The sequence below is a fragment of the Calliopsis andreniformis genome, chromosome 2 (assembly GCF_051401765.1).
Source record: "Calliopsis andreniformis isolate RMS-2024a chromosome 2, iyCalAndr_principal, whole genome shotgun sequence".
Lineage (NCBI taxonomy): Eukaryota > Metazoa > Arthropoda > Insecta > Hymenoptera > Andrenidae > Calliopsis > Calliopsis andreniformis.
In genome coordinates this window covers 5,117,255-5,136,671 of record NC_135063.1, presented here as the reverse complement: position 1 = coordinate 5,136,671, position 19,417 = coordinate 5,117,255, and the positions used below count along the sequence as shown (strand labels likewise).

At 36.1% G+C, this 19,417-nt stretch overlaps 2 protein-coding genes and 1 pseudogene across 2 annotated transcripts; 2 read left to right on the top strand and 1 right to left on the bottom strand.

Moving 5' to 3' along the window:
• Positions 1-1,929: 1,929 nt before the first annotated feature.
• Positions 1,930-6,765, top strand: LOC143188339 (uncharacterized). The gene is made up of 11 exons (XM_076392546.1): positions 1,930-1,974; positions 2,035-2,157; positions 2,229-2,346; positions 2,424-2,721; positions 2,815-2,964; positions 3,783-3,873; positions 3,969-4,111; positions 4,206-4,338; positions 6,359-6,481; positions 6,543-6,660; positions 6,704-6,765. Exons 1-11 carry the CDS (start codon positions 1,930-1,932, stop codon positions 6,763-6,765), a joined length of 1,404 nt encoding a protein of 467 aa, XP_076248661.1.
• Positions 6,766-7,132: 367 nt separating this feature from the next.
• On the top strand, positions 7,133-9,708 carry LOC143188338 (uncharacterized). The gene is made up of 4 exons (XM_076392545.1): positions 7,133-7,176; positions 8,089-8,238; positions 9,399-9,489; positions 9,562-9,708. Exons 1-4 carry the CDS (start codon positions 7,133-7,135, stop codon positions 9,706-9,708), a joined length of 432 nt encoding a protein of 143 aa, XP_076248660.1.
• A 4,520-nt stretch (positions 9,709-14,228) lies between these two features.
• Positions 14,229-14,349, bottom strand: LOC143188556 (5S ribosomal RNA; annotated as a pseudogene).
• Positions 14,350-19,417: the final 5,068 nt, after the last annotated feature.

Here is a 19,417-nt window from a genome sequence, read left to right as displayed (position 1 = left end):
GGTTTGTGAAGGGATTCAGAATGCACATATGACATGGAGGAACAACATTCGATGTTTGTCGATACGAAATTCTGCTTGGATTTGTATATAGTATACTCGACAACAAGTGGGACAAAATTTTAGGGGTGACAATAGATATTAAAATCAGACGAAAATCAAGAACAAAATAAAATAGACTCCTCGTTTATTAATTACTTACAAAACAGTAATATTTTCGTGAAACTTGGCAATCCACCAAACACTATCATTAACATGAAATTCGTGATAAGGGTCAAACCCTAGAGAACTGTGATTGTCGTAACTACTGTGTCGTAGAATTTCATCTCAGCTGTTTGAAGTGAGTATCCAGTGTCCACTTACGTCAGTGAGTATGATAGCTACTACTTTTCCCATATGGGTACAGCCATATTTTTTTGTTATTTATTCCTATTACTTTAATGTCTAGAATAACCCCTTAAATTTCCTGTCAAGTGTTGTCGAATACTGATGTACACAAAAATGGAATCCTGGAGAATAATTACTTATAATACTCATTATCTATTAAAAATGGTTAAGACATATTTTTACAAACTCCACACTTTTGCAGCATTTTTCATTCTAAATATAACTCACGAAACTACATGAAAATATAAACGTTACTGAAAATAAATAAAGATTTACCAGAGGCATTAACATGGCAGCAAAGCAGAATAGCACTAACGCGATCTTGAACCATTTTTTGCGAAAGGGTAGGAGGGGCCATGTACCGACTAATGTCAGTAAGCGTTTTGGTATCGAATAGGCGGGTTGATCGAAGAAATCATCCATGTTCCAACACTTAAAAGATAGTAGTCCTTATTTTTGGTATCTTTGTAAATACAAAAGCTAATATCTTCTGTTAAACAAAGCCATGTCTTTGCTCGGAAATCTTCAAACACAACGAAACTCCTTACACATCTGCAAAGGGAGCCAAGCGCACAACACCAGTACCGAGTGTACCACTCATGCAATGAGCGCTTTTCCTCCCGCTACGAGAACGCTTCTATCGACAATGAACATGAATAGTTTATGCTATTTCACTTCGAATGTGCGAAATTATTAACACCAGTCCATTTGTCCAACTCAACAAAATGACAGTAATTGAAATCTTTATCTAATTGTAAGGACATTAGAGTGACGGTAGAAGTAAATGATATCGATTTGAAGAACATTTACTTATAGGATAAACACACGCGTTTCAGTTTACTTTTGATAATAGTAATAAACTATTATAACAATACAGGCTAATGGAATAATCAGTTGAATTTATGCGTCACTATAATTTGCTAGTAACGCTGTTTTCCAAACACACGATCGATGTTGTCGCTATAATTTATGTATCGCTATTACTTGCTATTAACGCTATTTTTCAAACACATGAGATATGTTCTTATGTGGAATGAAGTCACATTACTTGCGTGTTTATTGCTGTCAGATCAGTATCGCCTTTCCTTGCAGCTCGTCACAGAGCGAAGTATTCAAGAAGAGATATTGGTGGCGAGAACTGATGGTGGTTGACAATACTCGAAACAATTGTACTCGTATTGAATATTCGTGATCGTAAATGTACACTGCTATCTTCACTTGAGAAAGTAAAGGATATTTGACAAATGGAAAATTTCTTCAGTAGTGTCTTTTCAGGAACAATGGTTTTCCTGTGACTTTTGATATTTCTGTTTTCTCATTTTCATTTGTCATTCTTATTGCATTATCAGTCATCAATATATTTGTATTTGTATTCGCAAGAAAATCTGCTTGGACTTGGATATTGTTCATAGAATTCCATACAATTTTTTAATACCGTACTGTGTCCTTATTCTTCTTTGTCACAGATCCTGATTGAAATAATCTTTGTACGCAATACATGTATATTTGCACGATATTGCTTACATCTTTAGACAATAATTTAGCATGATCGAAAAGAGGTTCTTTTGTTTGTTGACTTTCAAAGGGACGGTATATGGATAGAAGTGCTTGAAGCTTTTCTTATTTAATGTATTCCACTGAACGTTTCAGATGGTGGGATTAATCAGCGCTTGGGGAAGTGATTATGATGCAGCTTTTGAGTGTCTACCTCCGATAATTACCGCGTCAGTGGTAATGGCAAAATATCTGAATAGCGTTTTCCACGTGAAGAAAGTAATTGTGAAAGTGTCAAATAATACGTGCTACATTCTACAGTGCACACTACAGTTTGTATTGCATTTTAGCTGAGGGAAGTGTGCTATATGATTAAAAGTGATACTGAACGGCTGATGAATCTTCCTGAATATGAGGTTCTACACGAACATGCAATGGATGCAAGGAAATTCTCAATATTTTTTATAAGTAAATAAATCAAATTTATTTTACAATTCTATTTACACTATAAGCTTCAATACTTTAAATATTACTTATATCAATAGCTTCGACTGATGCTATTGTTTCATCTTTTGGTTTAGCTGCCCTTCATTTCCTGTTGGTAATATACTTAATACTTCCAACTGTGCTAACCGTAAATGATGCCCTCACAAAAAACGACACTAAAGACAGATACATGATGTATCCAGGCCATTATATAATCTGGCACAAGGAAGATTGCTACTACGTTATGGTGGTGCACTGTTATTTAGCATCCATACTGATTTTAACGTTCATATCTCCACTTGATACAATGTATATTACTTTCACGCAACATGCTTGCGCCATGTTCGCGGTTGTCGGGTAAAGTACCTTCATCTTTTTGTATTTTAGTTAAATTTTATACGGATAATTGATGAAAATTGGTATCAATAAAATGCAAATTTGTTTCTGTAGGCATCGCTTAAAGACACTACACATCTTGGATGAAAATTCTCTAAGGCTGGAGTTAGACTGCAGCAAAAACGAAAAATTATTATTGGATGAACAGGAGCAAATGTATGCAAAACTCATATTGTGCATTAAAGAACACAAAAGAGCTTTAGAGTAAGTGTGCTGAATACTCATGAATATCAGTTTAACAAGGTACATATTGCTGTCTTGAGCCTAGACTGACATTATTTCAGTTGTTTTTGTCATTTTTTTTTAACGATAGGTAGGCTGTTATGTATTAAAATTTTGCAGATACATTTATTCATCTTATGAGTATGTACAGTATTTTTTCATTCAAAAGTATTACAAATTACGGGAATAATAACTTCTTGTTTAATGGCCATTTCAAAAAAGATACTCCACTGACTTCCACGATTCCAGCCGATCCGTCAGTCGGAAACAGTGGAAGAAAAAAGGAGAAGCCAAAATCTTGATAAATAAAGTTTGAATTCAAAACCGAAATCAAAGTTTGAATTTTTATGTTTTAGCTGTGATCTGTCTTTAGAATATTAAAGAAAATAATGAAACCCAAATTTTTCTAAAATCATGTAGTAAGAGCAAGTTGTCCAGAATTGAAGTCAATTGGTCAACTAGATCTTGAGATAACATGGATGCCAGTTTAAAAAAATAAAGTTTCAAGAAAAACGAGTTTAAAGTTTCTCTTATCAATTTCATAAAACATATATTTACAATTAATCTGTCAGTCCAGATCCATAAAATAGTTCTTCTTTTTTTCAGAGTCATGTACTTTAAGAAAATTAAATTAAAATTAAATTAAAAAATTAAAAAAGGATATTGTTCTTTTTTTTAATTTCTAGGCTGCAATATCACTTTGATACTTCTATCGCATTAATTTACTAGTCGACACTACGTTGATACTACTGAATTTGAAACATTATAACTTTGCTTAACTAGTTTACATTTCTCTGTAGATGTACGCAAATTGTCCAATCGGCATTCTCAGGAACTCTATTCTTTCAAATAATGTTGAATATAATCTGTTTAAGTACCACTGGAGTTTTAGTAAGTAACAATGAATAACATAATGATCTCGTAAACATTCCTTCCAATTAATTATGAGTACGGTTTTTTATTCCATACTATTTGGATCTTTGTAGGCTTTATTCAAGCTTGCTGATGGAAGTTTACTCGACGTCATAAGATTTGTAACTTGGATGATGGGGCAGCACATTCATCTGTTTTTCCTTTACCTTCCAGGTCAAAGGTTGCTTGATTTCAGTACACAAGTGTATTACGATGCGTAAGAACTTTAAAATAGTTTCTTATATTCTAACGACTCACTTTGGTCAAATATGACTAAAAATACTTCTTGTTCATTCTTGTCCTATACTCAGATTAGAGTGTATGTGGTATAAATGCTTCAAGAGATCCCGAGTTATATATCAGATCATGGTTATGAACACTTTAACACCAGTCAAGCTGACGGCTTTGAAAGTGACACCATTGAACATGGAAGCTTTTCTTTCGGTATGTAATACCGCATTGACACTTACAAAACAGTTTACGAATATCAGTATAAATGTAGCATAACTTTTTCTATACAATTCAGCATACAACGGCCATTATCTTTGAGAAGAGCTGTATTCAAATATTAACTACTACAGCAAAAATATTTTTTCTTTTCAGGTGACACAAACCGCGGTATCGTATTTCACCGTATTGTCGTCAACAATGTAATCAGCGATAGTTATCGTTGAAAGTGTTATACATATGTTTACCCAAAATATCGTTGTATTGTCGCTACTGTTACACTATACATCAATTGATAATGAAAATTATAGGATTCACAGAAATGTAATAAGGGTAATGTATCAGTGTAATAATTATAAGAATTGCAAGCTCTTATTATATGTTCTTTTTTTTCTTTGCATTTTTTGAATAAAGGATAATGTTTATCTAAAAGTATTCAATTAAAAATATCTCGTACCTGAGGATGACTCGTTCGTAACAGTTCGATCACGTTTAATTCCAACTTCATTAAACCCGTTTTAGCTTTAAAACTGCTTCATTGCTGCTGGGTCCAAGTTGTTGTAAAATATTCATACAAAATCTGTTCAGCAATCAAACACTCTTTTCTGATTGAAAATTACAGTTCAGAATCTCGGCCGCAAACGTTATGCGAGGCACTTTCACAATTATCGTTGTCACTGTACCGTTAACTCAAAAAATTGATTACGATTGTTTATTATGCCAAAAGACAAAGAAAGTCTGCTTGGAGGTCTGTACTAGAATCACAGGGTGAAACTACATACACGATAGCTACTGAAGATTTTGAGGACAATATTTCTATCTACCACTCATGCTTCTTTTACAAACATCAGGAAAACATAAAGATAATTGAAAACATATACGTTTACCATGGGCACAATCATAGTAGTCAAGCTGAACATCACCAACACGTTGCGGATACATCTTTCGCGGAAAGATTGAAACGGCCACGTACCGACAAGTTTCAACAGATATTTGAGTAGCGAATATGCTGGCTGCTCGAAGAAATCATCCATGTCTTGGAATACAGAGACGACTTCGATATTACCGTAAAAACACAGAAAAATTGCAATTGGTTTTTCCATAAACTACCATCTTTAAACTTGTCAAACATGTCAAACTTCATGTGATCTTACATATTTTACGATCTTTACATATGTATCAGAAAAAAAGTACACTTACACTAAATGTAGTACCGTATAATTGGCTGTGCAATTCTCTCTTTCCCATGCTCTGAGTACTTAGAACTGTCTTCTTTTCTTGGACAGGCTTGTATCAGCGAGAAAGAATATGGTCGAACTTTCAAATTTATTATTCACGACAGTTCGACAAAATTATAGTAATTAAAGTTCGTGCCCAATAGCATTCGGTTCACGGTGGTAGAGGTAAGTGATATCGATTTTCTTGCATTGTTCGTATAGGATAAAAGCTGACGTCCACTTATTGCTATCTCTTGTATAATGATAGAATATTATTACATCGAAAATACGCTAGAATTGCGTTAACATCGGCATTATTTCTAGAACACGAGCAGTTTGAAACGAATTTGTCTCATGCAATCAAAGCGAGACAACTGTATCTTAGTGAAAATTAGTGGTAAAAATAGTTTGACTCCCTATTCCCGTTTTTGAAGCTTGTCTGTTCTAAGAAATAGTGCTGACTAGGAAATTTAAGGTTTCTCGTCTTTGCAAGCAAATCTGTTATTGCTGCTGTTGCAACATCGACGATCAATGTATCATATTGATGCCTTCAGACTCAAGAAAATCTGCTTGGAGTTTGATATCATTTTCATTTTTCCACAGACTTTCACAACACTGTGCTGTGTCTTCATTCGCATACCCTTTCTTCGTTCTAGTGAAACTGAAACTGCTATTTCTGAATTTTAGTGCACATTTATAGAGTTTCTGTAACTCCTTCTGGTGAATGATTTTTGAAGAAACGACATTTGGAGAGGAATGCTTGAAAATTTGTTAATCATCTGTTTGGTTTCATATTTTAGATGTCGCAACTCATCTTCGCCTGGGGTGTCGATTATGATTTGGCCATTGACTGTATGCCTTGTTTACTAACCGTGTTTGCGGTAACAGTAAAGTACATGAATGGCATGCTACAAGCGAAGAAGGTAATCTAACGCCAAGATTTGCATATTGTGATAAGTTGTGTGAATTTTGCATTTGTTTTAGACAAAACAGATGTGTTACATGATGAAAAAAGACAATGAACGATTAATGGATCTTCCTGAGTATGAAGTTCTTCGAATGCAAGTTATGGCAGGAAAGAGGTCTGCTACGTTTTTTGTAGGTAAATGACTTCATTATTAATTTATTACTCTTCTATCTTCCAGGATACAAATTTGTTGTAATAGTAATACTTATCGTTACTGATAACTGGCCAGCAGTGATGTGATTTATAATAGGATTTTTACTTTTTATTTTAACAAACAGTTTTCTACTTCTTACAAGTATAAGTCGTACTTACTAGCCGTACTTACGGTGGACTGCTTTTCGAATACTTTTGTTTGAACATATGTATAATAAAGTATACAGGTGATTTTCACCAAATTTCTAGACGCTCATAACTAACAAACAAAGCCTCAAACGCGAAATTGTTATTTTTGATTTTCGTCTTATTTTGGTACCTACAATCACCTCTTAAAATTATGCTGCGCTGTTCAGAAACACCCTGTATAGAAAAAAATTTAAGAATTTTTGCTAATACTTTTTCGAGATATATTTGGTTCACGTTTAAAAATTGAATAAATAGTGCCTGAAATATGGCAGTCTGTCCATCATGGATGACACAAAACGTCAGCCTATGGTAAACGGGTTAGTGCATCTCAGGTGCTTTTCACTTGAATTTTTAAAGGTTAATTACTAATACACAAAGCTGTAATTGCAATTTTATTACATTTAATTAATATCTAATTTTATTATATCGAAGGACTTTTCAAATTTCTTTCCACCTACTATTGATTACTTTGTATCTATGCGTATGGGCTAAATTCAATTGAATTGAAATCATCAAATTAATTTTTTTTAATGCTATGAAATAGTTATATTTTCTTGTTCCTATTTGTAATTACAACATACATGGTGTTTTCAAACACGAGAAACATTTTAGGCGGGTAGATTCTAGATACGAGGACAATGAAAAAAGTTTATGTGTAGATACCTCCATAAACGTTTACTTTTTTAGTTATACTTCTTAGTGTTTTAATTTCCTCAAAAAATGTTCCACACATTTGGAAACACCCTGTGTATGTTGTAATAATAACATATTGTGATAAATAACAATATAACGACGAAAAATTAACATCAATCTAATATTCATGAATACGCAATAAACATGTAACATTCATAACGTGTGAAGTATTCTAATACTACACATTTTATTTTAGTTAGTCTTTATAGCCTATTGGTACTATATTTATTACTTCCAACGGCGATACTTGTACACGACATTCGAAATCCAAAGAATGAAACACAGGACAGATATCTGATGTACCAAATCCATTATATATTCTGGACTAAGGAAGATTGTTACTATGTGATGGTGGTACACTGTTACCTCTCATCGATATTCATAATAACTTTCGTATGTTCGCTGGACACGATGTACATTACCTTCACACAACATGCCTGCGCCTTGTACGCCGTCACGGGGTAAATCATCTTTGTTAGCCGGAAATTCGGTAAAACTTAATTTGGATAACGAACGATGATTTCGTAGGTATCGGCTGAAAACACTGCATATTTTAAACGAGCAATCCCTGAGGAGAGAATTCAGCTGGAGCAAGATTGAAAAATTATTATTGGATAAACAGGAATACATGTATGAGAAACTTGTATTATGCATTAAAGAACACAAAAGAGCTTTAGAGTAAGTACATCTACTTTATTTTTGTATTTGCTTCCCAAGCATATTGGAGAAAAAAGTATTTGTAATGTAACGTATAAAATTCTTTCTTCTCGTTTTTTATTTTTTACAACTTAGATAATTAATTTAAAAATTTGAAAAAATTCTATAATATATGTCTCAATAGTTAACGTGGTCTTAATTTTTTTCATAATTTTTCATCCAATACTTTAGGAGAAATTGAGCATTGACGTAAACATTTTGAGTTTCTTGTACAAGCCTCGAGCACGGTGAATAGCAGACGCTCCGCGTAGCTTGTGCCCTGTCGCTGGTCGGCCGAGCGCTCGCTATCCGCGCTTTCTGATTGGTCGATGTTTTTCGTTAATAACTCGTTAACAAAACTTCAAAGAACATTTTTGTAAAGGAAAAGGTTGTTTAGAATCACCTCAGGAATCTCCCCTTTTCGGCTCCGCCACCTTATGTGGGACACCCTGTATAGTGGAATAAAAGATCCTTACTTGAATAAGATTCAATATTCCGAAAGGAAAATATTTGAAGTAAATGTCAGAAATTTTAAGAGATGTTTCTTTAATACGTGTCGAAATAAGACAAAAATCAAAAATGAAAAAATTACGTTAAGGGCTTCACTTCATATTTATTAATTGTTGAGTAAACACCTAAAAGTGCGAAATATGTCTGACTCGGGTCTTATTCTACTGACTTCACTGCGTCTGACGTACTGTGCAGAGCTAGTAAAGTTACACGCAAGACACGTCTTGACATAGTAGTAATTTTCCACGTACGTATAGAGGATACGTCGATTCAGTTAGTACTTACGATTAGTTTGGCCAATAATACACTACATCTTAAAGCGCGTATGAAATCAGACGGTTCTATGTATTGTAACCATATGGATCCACATTTTTTCCAGATGCAACCTTACCAGTTACGTACAGTAACTAGTGCACGTCAGTAGTAGAATAAGTCCTAAGTCAGACATATTTCAAGCGAATATTAGGCATTTCCAAATTTCAACAATCCACAGCTTTAAAGCATCCAATGAATTTTCGTCAATTTTTATTTTCGTTTTATTGTAGCGTGTAAAATCGCTCCTCAACATTTCTGACACCTGTCGTCAAACACCCGATACATACTCAATTTTCTCAATTCTGTATTCTGTTCAGATTCACGCGATTCGTTCAATCATCTTTCTCAGTAACTTTGTTTATTCAAATAATGTTGAACGTGTTATGCTTGAGTATCACTGGAGTACAAGTAAGCGTTCATAAGAAAAATATAATACTCAATTAAGAATTTTATTTCCTTATATTGTTTACTTACTTTTAGGCCTTATTCAAATTAGCCGAGGGAAGTATAACAGATGTGATAAGGCTGACAGTGTGGATGATGGGACAACATATGCATTTATTTTTTCTTTATCTTCCTGGACAAAGGATATCTGATTTCAGCACGGAAATGTACTACGACGCGTAAGAATGCAATAATTATGCAATAATTTACGAATAAATCGTTGCTAAACACGGTCAAATGATTGGGCACATGAAAAAATTCAGAATGATTTGTTATCAACGGTGCAGAAGATTGAGCTTCTGGTAAAACGAACACATAACTAGTTCAAAATACTAATGCTTCTACATCGATAGTAGTTGCAGCGCTAATAACGATCCACTCTGTATACAAAATTCCATTGACAATGATTATTCTGTATTCTTTTCACGAGGCTAGGTTGAAATGCATGTGGTATAAGTGTTTCACTAAATCTCGGGTCATATACCAGATTTTGATTATGAGGAGTGCTTCACCGTTCATATTCACTGCTCTGAAACTAACGCCATTGAATATGGAAACCTTCCTCTCGGTATGTAACACTTTACATATTTAATGAGTGAATATGAAAGGATAAAATAATTCATAGTATTTAAGTATTGAAAACTGCAGCAATTTAGTCTTGTTCTTCCAGATCACACAGACTGCGGTGTCTTATTTTACGGTCTTGTCATCGACAATTTAATTAATAATATTTGGGATACGAGATATATCCTATTCATCATTACTGTCCAAAATAGCACTTGTTGTTAATGCTGCAATATTTAATAGGTGATATGAAATTGTTGTAATCTTCTTTTGAGAATAAACAAGTCCAGTTTATTTTCAATGTTGTATTCTAATTTGATGATAAGATTCTACAACCGATTCACTCTTAGAATACTTATCTCAAAGTTAACATGTGTAGACGATTCTTCGAAAGTAAAGTGTTTCGAAGGATCACCTAAGAGAAATAGTTGAGAGAGTCTAAACTGTTTTATTAACCCTTCACCTTTTTCAACGAGTCTGACTCGTGTACTTTTTCAATATCTTCGCTGCCGATCACGCGCTAACGCGTAATGAGGGCTTTTCATAGGTAACCGATCACACACCACAGCATGAGGGATTTATTTTCCCTTGATGGGAGCTCTGTGGTTACACATGTGCGTTGCAAGACCGTCCGAACGATGCAAATAGAGTCGCCTAGGTTCAGTGCAATAATCAAATTATGTGGAATAATTGTGATTGGACAAAAAGAAACAGACTTATTCTTAAGAATAAACATTTGTCTATTTACGTAACACACACGAGTTTTATTTGGTGATATTTACGCTTACACCGTTTACTAAATAATAGATATTCAGTATTTGTGAGAACGATTCAGAACTTTTTTAATATTGACGAATAAAATATCTGTTTTTGTTTCAGAAAAATTTGTATAAGTTCTATTTAAACTAAAACTTTTATTTTCAAGAACTTATCATGTGATAACTTCTTTAAAGATGTTCCATGGTACATATTCTGAATAGAATCTATTAAAGAATTCGATAACTCTTTCAATCACTAATCCAGATACAACAGTGCCAGATTTTCTAAGAAAATTAACAAAAGCATTTAACTTTCTGTTACTGTTTCAAAATTCTTGTGCCCTGTTCTTACTGTTTGTTCTTTTGCTTCACAAAAAATTATCTGCTTTTTAAAAAGAGGAATATTTAGCAGAACTGGCCACACTCCTGTTACCATCGGTGCCCATGGCGCGTGCTAAGCCCCTCACGTCGCTTGTTCTCATCGGTCGACTTTCAATTTTTATCCCAGACAAGCATTCCATAGACCGTGGTCGAGAACCATCTAGCGTGTCAAAATTAACGTGTCGGTGGACGAACAGCGTCCCTAGAAATTGTTGTGTCGCTCGTTCCTCGAGACAGAGGTTCCAGTAATCAAGATTTCCAGATCCGCCGGACCGGGTCGACGATGATCGGCTCTCGTGGAATCGACGACTCGCTGGTCTTCCGGCTCCTTCGAAAGTTTCGTGTTCCTGATGCCTAGCTTCCTCGGCCGTTTGCTTGGTCTTTCATTTCAAACAGAATTGCTGATAATGAACCTCGTGGGACTGGTACGTACTGATCGTAATCGTAAAAGTCTATTTTTTGGTCACTGACTGCTATTTCTCTCGGCATTTCCACCTCTAACCTTCCGTAACCTTCAACTCCACGCTTTAAGGGAGTTTGCGCGCATTGAGTTCCTCCGTGGCTAGAGGATGAGCATAAACGTTGTTAGGCCTGTGATAATGAGATGGAGGATTGGATATTTATTGGTAAATTTCTTGCTGTTACTATATAAAGCGATGGAGTCCCTGGCGAGGCGCCATTTCCTACTTCCTTCATGTTTTTTCAAGTTTTTACCTATATTCGCCAAGCCTACGAACTGTTCACCCTGCATTTTAGTATTGTTTATCTTTTTCTTTTTGTTTGTCTCGAATTGGCAAAGAGTGTAGTAACGCAGACGTAGATGAATATAATTCTTTTCTCAACCTTATCCTGTGCAGGTTAACAGCACGTTGGATTGGAGTCCCTTAAAATGGACGAACAAGCTCGAACGAATCTGGAATTTGTCTTTGTCCCAAAAGACGCTAATTCTCGATACTATCGGCGAGGACACGATTAAAACTGGTCAGTTTTTCTGGCCTGTAGAGTCAGTCTTTCTTCAAAGTAATTCATTAAACACACAAGCGAAAGAAACATTAAATAAGTATGTTAAAGCAAATTTGGGGGTGACGTAAAAATGGAAATTATTACAATTCAACTTTCTGAGCCTATATTTTACGGCATCAATGGAAGATCGATATTCTGTGGCAATATTGAACCCATTAAACGTCGTAAAACTCATGAAATGGTCATTTGGTCGTTATATATGCATTAGGGTGTATAAATAATTATAATTTATACATAGGATGTACAAAATAATTATAATTTATTTCTTATACATCCTATGTATAAATTATAATTATTTATACATCGAATTATAATTGATGGTATTTATCCTCGATTTTTGTCTCATTTTATGTATTTACATAAGAATAATCGACTTGAATTTTTGCAGTTCTATCATGGATCGTGATAACACGAATCGTTATCGCCCACGTTTACACGTTCACGTACATAACGAATATTTACCCCATAATCACCTGGAGCCGACCGAACTTGTTACTACCCTGGTTAATCCTCAGCTTCTTTAAGAACGTCGTCCTCGAAGTTATTGTGATCGTCATTGGTCTTCTGATTTGGTACGAAACACAGTTTTCCCTTATTGTTTTCCTGGAGTTCATCCTTGTCAAGTTCGTGCCTTTGAGTGAGTAAACGATACAAAATTTCAGTTTCGTGTAGTTTAGGAACATGTCGCATATATATTTTAAAAATAACACAACTCAGAAAGTATGTTTTTTCAGGGGATGCAAAAACCATTTGAGTTTAGGAGAAAATTATTTATTAAAAAATAGTTATGTGTTGCATTAGATGATCTTCTTGTTATTATTTAAATAATTTGTAATTTATATTTGAAGAGTTTTTTAAATAAACTCTACACTTTTGATGTTTAACTAATAAACTTTTTACAATAAACTTAGTATTTACTAAAATTATATATAGTTCCAATTAAAAATTCATGTTTTTTTGAGTTGTGTTACTTTAAAGTACATGTGTGATATGTACACTATTGTGCACAAGTATTTGGACGCTTTCACATGATTGAAACTGAATAAAATACACTCCAAGTAAAATTGTCTGATATAGTTTTGGCTATAGACCTTGTATCTGTGAACTATTGTATAAGGCTTACAAATACCGATAATAATAACATTTGATACCAATTACTATAAATTAAAAAGTATATTTCATCTACTTCCAAGAATGTGAACGTGTCCAAATACTTATGCACAGAAGTGGATATATTCTGTACTCAATTTAATCAGAAATTCCCTACCCACCTCGGATTACAGATGCTCGACAGACCATATCAAGCATCAGTAATCCAGGCTCTACTGCCGCAAGGCACAACTTTTCTTTTCCACTCTTCACGTCAGAAACTCGGAAAATTTTCAGTATTGGCCTGTTACAACTGGTACTCAAACTCTTGCCTATTCCTGCAACTGCGTTACATCGAGAAGTTACGAACGCTGAGAAGAACGATGAGGAGCGACACGAACCTAATCAGCAGCCGCCTCTGCGCGAAGATAGAAGATTCGAAGTACAGGACGAGATCGTTGACCACTCTCCTCTCCAACGAAAGTTACGAAACTTATGACACACAGGATACGATCTCGAGAATTCTTGAGGATCCTAATTTGACACTAGCTCAGAAAACCATGAAGATACTCGGGTTGACAGAGAAGGACATCGAGGAAGCGCGTATCAGGATTAGGACAAGGGAAGAGAATAAAAGATTGACAGAGACGATGTCTGAAGTATCTCTCGAGATTAATAGAAAGGACATAAATCCGTATTTGCTCTTGGAAAGCGAATACGAACTTAGTTCTGTAATCAAAATGAAGGATGAAGATGTTGACAATGATTCAACCTCGGTGAGTGTAATCGTTGATACTTGAATGTTTAAATTAGACGGAGTTTATTAAGTTTCTGGGGATTATAGGTTGATTTAGAATATAATGTAGGGTAGAGAAATAAAAAAATGTATGCCAACAACACGCGGAGTTCCCAAGCGGTCTCCCATCTAAGTACTATCCGCGCCCAACGTTGCTTAACTTCGGTGATCAGACGAGAACCGGTGTATCCGAAACGTGATGTGGTCGTTGACGAAAAAGCATTCTTATTAATTCGATAAAATTGTTCACAGTACAGTAGAATCTCGATTAACCAAGTCTCAACTGAACCAGTGAGTTAAGAAATTGGATAAGTCTAAAATTAGCTATTTTCAAGTAATCTCCAATCTATATATGCACCCTAGAGCCAAAGTTTATTAAGTCACACAGAAAATAAGTGGACTTAAACTCTGCTTCTGGGGTTCAAATAAGTAAAATACACAGTGCTATATATTGGAATCAAATATCTCAAAATTGTCGTTTTTGGATTTGTACTATTCTTCAACTTACTGATTCAATTATTCTCTGTTTTTTCATTCAATGTTTCGAGTATTAGGTATACTTAATAATGATAAAAGTAAAGTAGAATTTGGATTGGGACGTAAACTATGGTTGAACATTTAACTGCTCTTATGGGATCCTGCAGAACCCATGCATTAGATATTTGTTGGTAATTTTCTTATCGTAATTTTTAGTTAAGTCACATTGTTTCGTGCGTCGCATTGGAATTAGTGTTAAGAATTATTCGTGAAGTGCATTGATAATGTTTGAAAAAATACATATTCCATCAGTGCAGTTGAGGGTTAATAATAGTCTACTACAAACAATGTAATAGAATTAGCCATCAAGAAAATATTTCAGGCTTAAGTCTCGTGTTAAGCCGAGTTATTATACTACTGTATATTCAAAATGTTGATCTTGCATCGTTAGCATTTATTGATCCTCTATATTAAAAAAGTAATATTTTCATTACCGCAGAAAAAACATGATCGACATAACAAAAGACAGAATATAAAATATTAACATTGAAATGTTTCACGTGAAAAGTGTAACAATATTAATTTCCCAACTTGCTCCAGATGAAAGCAGTTTTATCCCCGAAGAAGGATCTTCCAATCGAGATACCAAAAGCTGAAGAAAAACATCCTCAGGAAAAAAGTACAGCAATCGAACGGCGCCTTGCAAGGAAGAAGAGGGATGGAACAGAGCAACTCGACCCGAAGAGAACGAAACAGATGAAGCTGTGCCCTTCGTGTCACGTGAACGACACCAAAGCGAGCAGCCAACTTCTGAAGAGGAGAGAGGTAGCGAAACTCTGTTGCTCTCGACAGAGCAAGAAGAGCGTGGAGAAGAGCTGCAGTCCCATGAAACTCCAAACTCTCCTCAACTGTAACTGCCTGTTGCCTAATTATCCCTTTAAAGAAATTGAAGAAAATTGTTGCATAGTTAAGAACACCTCGTTAAGGACTTCTACGCCCAAGAAAAGTAATGACAATACAAGAGCTATTAAGGACACTGAAAAGTTCCTAGAAGATCCTGTTAATACGATCGATGGATCTCATGTATATTCTTGCAATGTTACCAACACGAAGAATGACTTCATGATGAGCGGCAGTTCTCCTCTTATGAAAAAATTATTGAAGAATGACCTACAGATACTGAAGAGCATTAAAAATAATCAGAGCGATGAGAAGAGTGTTCCTACGGAAGATAAGTTGGTACAGAGTTTGACCACTGTGAAAATTGAAGAGAACAGGCCAAATCTTCGTTCAAACATGTTCTCTAATTATCGAAGTGCGTTGAAGGATTTACAGGATTTATCAAGTGATCTGGAGGACCTGGCGCAAACTAAAAATGTGATAGTGAGTACAGATACCACGGTGAAGAGCAAACCAGTGGAAAATGAGGAATCGAAGACTGAGAAGCAGGTGGTGGAGATGATGGTGGCTTCGAAGTCCTCTGCTGAGGATGGTATGTCTTTAGTATTATTGTTTTTTATCTTTGCCAAATTGAAGCTTTTCTCATTCGAAGTAGACGAAAATTACAATTGCAGTTTCCAAAAAGAAGTATTTACGATTTAAGGTGCGTGTTCCATTCAGAAGAGTAACTTGCATCTCTATTCAGCACTAAATACAGAGAACAACACTTCGAAGAATACTTCGAATCTTCCCGAGTCTTCTGGTGACTCCACTATTCCAAGGTTCTACAAGGACTCCATGAAGGTCTTCGACGGCTGCTACGAGAAAGACTTCGACAACAACACAGAACTGCAATGCTTGCTCCAGCAGATGGAGAAGAAGAAGTGGAATCTTTTCTCCAGTCAAGGGAGCCTTGAGATGCTACTCACAACTACATTCTCAAAGGACGTAGACCACATTATCGAAGGGATCCAAAATTTAACGATAGAAGATTCTATGAAAAGGGAAAGGTATGACATTAATAGAAATTTTTTAATGATATAAATTCTAAATTAGCGATATAAATAAATAAAAAGTATTCTTAAAATGTTCAAGTCGTTTATCATTATCCAGATACGAAGCTTCAGCTTCAGAGTCCTCGAAATCGTCTCCAAAAGCGGAAGATTCTCAAGAGGTGAAAGCGAGCAAGCAACACCAACACCAGGTGTCTCAAAAAACAAAGAACGTCGCAAAAGTTTCTGCATCGCCTTCAGTAAAAGACGTCCACACGCAAACATACGACGACTTTTTCCCGAAAGACTCCTTCAACAGCATAGCAGAGGCTAGGAAGCGCAAGAGACGTAGACGCTTAAAGGATCAAAGTGGAAGCACAATTTCAATCAACAATAAGCGTTCCATACACTCAAGCAGTAAGACAGAATCATGTTTCTCAGTGTCAAAAGATCGTTCCAGGTCACCCATCGATTTCTGGCGTCGGGTTCCCAACAAAACACCAAACGAGGAGCCGAAGAGGCAACCTAGTCTGACGAAGTCGCAGTCAGACAAAAGCATTTGCGACTGCAAGATGCAAAAACTGGAAGCAAAGTATTGCGCGTCTTCGGAGTCCAGATTCGACAAAAAGGATGAGAACCAGAAAAGTTCGAGGAAACAGAAAATTGACAATTTCGGGACGATTACACTGGCGCAAGTGACTCGCGCGACAGATGTTGAGAGCATGGTGTTCAGAAGAAAGCCACCTCTGTACCCGAAGAAGATTAAGAAAGAAAGTAACAGTCAGATAATTACGAAGAAGTCATCGGCGAACAGAAAGCCGCAGGAGTTGATGGAGCCTAAGCGATTAGCAGACAGACAATCCTTTTACGGTTTGAAGACATCAAAGGCGAAGAATCATGTAAAGTCTGTAGAAGAGCAAGAAGCTCGGGAGATGAGAGCTCTGAAGGCCTACAATGAAGTCACTCTGCTGAAGGACAAGAGAGATCTGGAGGCTAAGAAAAAATCCTTTAACAGGAATGCTATGGACCGCGTTATTGAAGCGCCAAAAGGACATTCACAGATGAAGAAAAGTACCTTGAATCGTGGCAAGAAGGAGGATCTTAAGGAAGCACGCGTGGCGAAGGAGGAACACTTAAACAAGGAGAATCTCTTGGTCGATGCGACGACGGAAACTGATCCCTCAGTCAAAGACACTAAGTTACCTTTGAAAGCACCAGGTGCGAGGTCATTTAACATACTGAACGACAAGCACCCTTGCTCGAAGCTGCAGAGCATTAATAAAATCACCGATAGATTGCTGGACAACTTTGATAGATTGTATGGTGGCCAGGTGAAGCAGGACGCGAAGAAAAGCAAAGTTGCTGCAGATATAGACTCCAGGAAACAGTACACGAAATACAGCAAGCCCAGAAAACTGGTACATGAAGAGAATTTGTCGGTTAGTTCTAGTAAGAAGCTTGAGGGCACGCAGAAGGGTCGTGAATTGGAAAGGACACCTGCCAAGGAAGACGTTAGGAATCAACCTATTACTTCCGCTGCACCTACTATTTTAGATCAGTTACCTAGAGTTAAAACTACAACAGGTAATAAATACTGTTGAGTTTACTTTTGAGTATGGCTGTGAAAAGATTTTTTATTTTTAATTCCCAGACTCAACAAGTTCTGACGCCAAAGATAAGCTTCTGATGACTATAAAGTCCACCGTAAATCAAGATGTCGTTTCCAGTTGGTCTTCAAGCACTGTTGATCACACTAACGAAGTTGCAGTTGCATTCGCTGGTAAGAAAATTTTATACAGTATTACTTCTAAAATTGTTGAATAAATGGTTGAAAATTTTACTTATACTGATATTCTTTTTCCAGTAAACCTAAACATCGAAGAGCACATGCAAGAATCACTGGGCACAGAAGAAAGTGAAAACCGAAGAAATGAAGGACCTGAAATTATAACACTGCCAACGATTCCTTCTTCAGGGTCTATATGTGGGGAGAAAGTAACTGAAATTCGATCAACAACCGAAGAAAACAAGAATGAAGTAGCTGAACCAACGGGAATCGATCATACCAGAGACCGAAGAAGATCAGACCTAACAGACTTCACCAGGAATATTGACGTGAGTTATCTTACTCATGGTATCGTATTGGCTAACACCAACGCGCAGGGCAAAAGTCGTCCCAGGGACATTGTTGATGACAGAACCGCGAGACTAGTTCACAACGCCTTCTTCTACAAGTCCATGGACTCCCTGTTGGATTTTCCGCATGACACCATTGCCATAGAAGACATAGTCAACGACAATCACTTAGAATCGTCGTTTAACGAGTTCGTCTGTCGATCCAGCAATGAGACAGTAGATGTGTTCATAGATGAGCTTCCACTGATGTCCCATCAAAGAAACATATTCGAAGAAACAATTCTAGCTACCCTTCGCGAAACGCAGAACAGAAACCAGCCAGACGGCAACTGCGATCTCTGCATCATTACCATTGACCATGACGAGTCCTCGATGAATGCTGAGGCAGGGATTGTCGATGGTTTCAGCAGAGTAGAGGGATTCCAGCAACCAAGTGTCAGCGAGCTGCATATCAGTGACATTCTGTCTTCCATCGCCGAAATCTTCAACATCCGCGGTCTCGATGTGACTAACTTTTCTGGCGAGAGATTGGACCTTCTTCAGGATCTTATGAACAGCGACGCTCAAATCAAAAATTTGGAGATTGACGATGTCGAGGAGCAGGAAAAGATTGAAGAAGAAAAGGAAGAATGTTCCAAGGATGGGGACGATACGTTGAGATTCATTAAAGAAGATATATTTACGAATATTAAGTTTCCCATTGTGATTGATAGGTCTAAACTTATTCAGGAAGTTCT

Coding starts and splice junctions, on each gene's coding strand:
- LOC143188339 (XM_076392546.1), top strand. CDS start 1,930: ATGATCGAAAAGAGGTTCTTTTGTTTGTTGACTTTCAAAGGGACG. Junction 1,975..2,034: donor TGTTGACTTTCAAAGGGACG/GTATATGGATAG, acceptor TGAACGTTTCAG/ATGGTGGGATTAATCAGCGC. Junction 2,965..3,782: donor GAACACAAAAGAGCTTTAGA/GTAAGTGTGCTG, acceptor ATTTCTCTGTAG/ATGTACGCAAATTGTCCAAT.
- LOC143188338 (XM_076392545.1), top strand. CDS start 7,133: ATGGCAGTCTGTCCATCATGGATGACACAAAACGTCAGCCTATG. Junction 8,239..9,398: donor GAACACAAAAGAGCTTTAGA/GTAAGTACATCT, acceptor TATTCTGTTCAG/ATTCACGCGATTCGTTCAAT. Junction 9,490..9,561: donor TGAGTATCACTGGAGTACAA/GTAAGCGTTCAT, acceptor ACTTACTTTTAG/GCCTTATTCAAATTAGCCGA.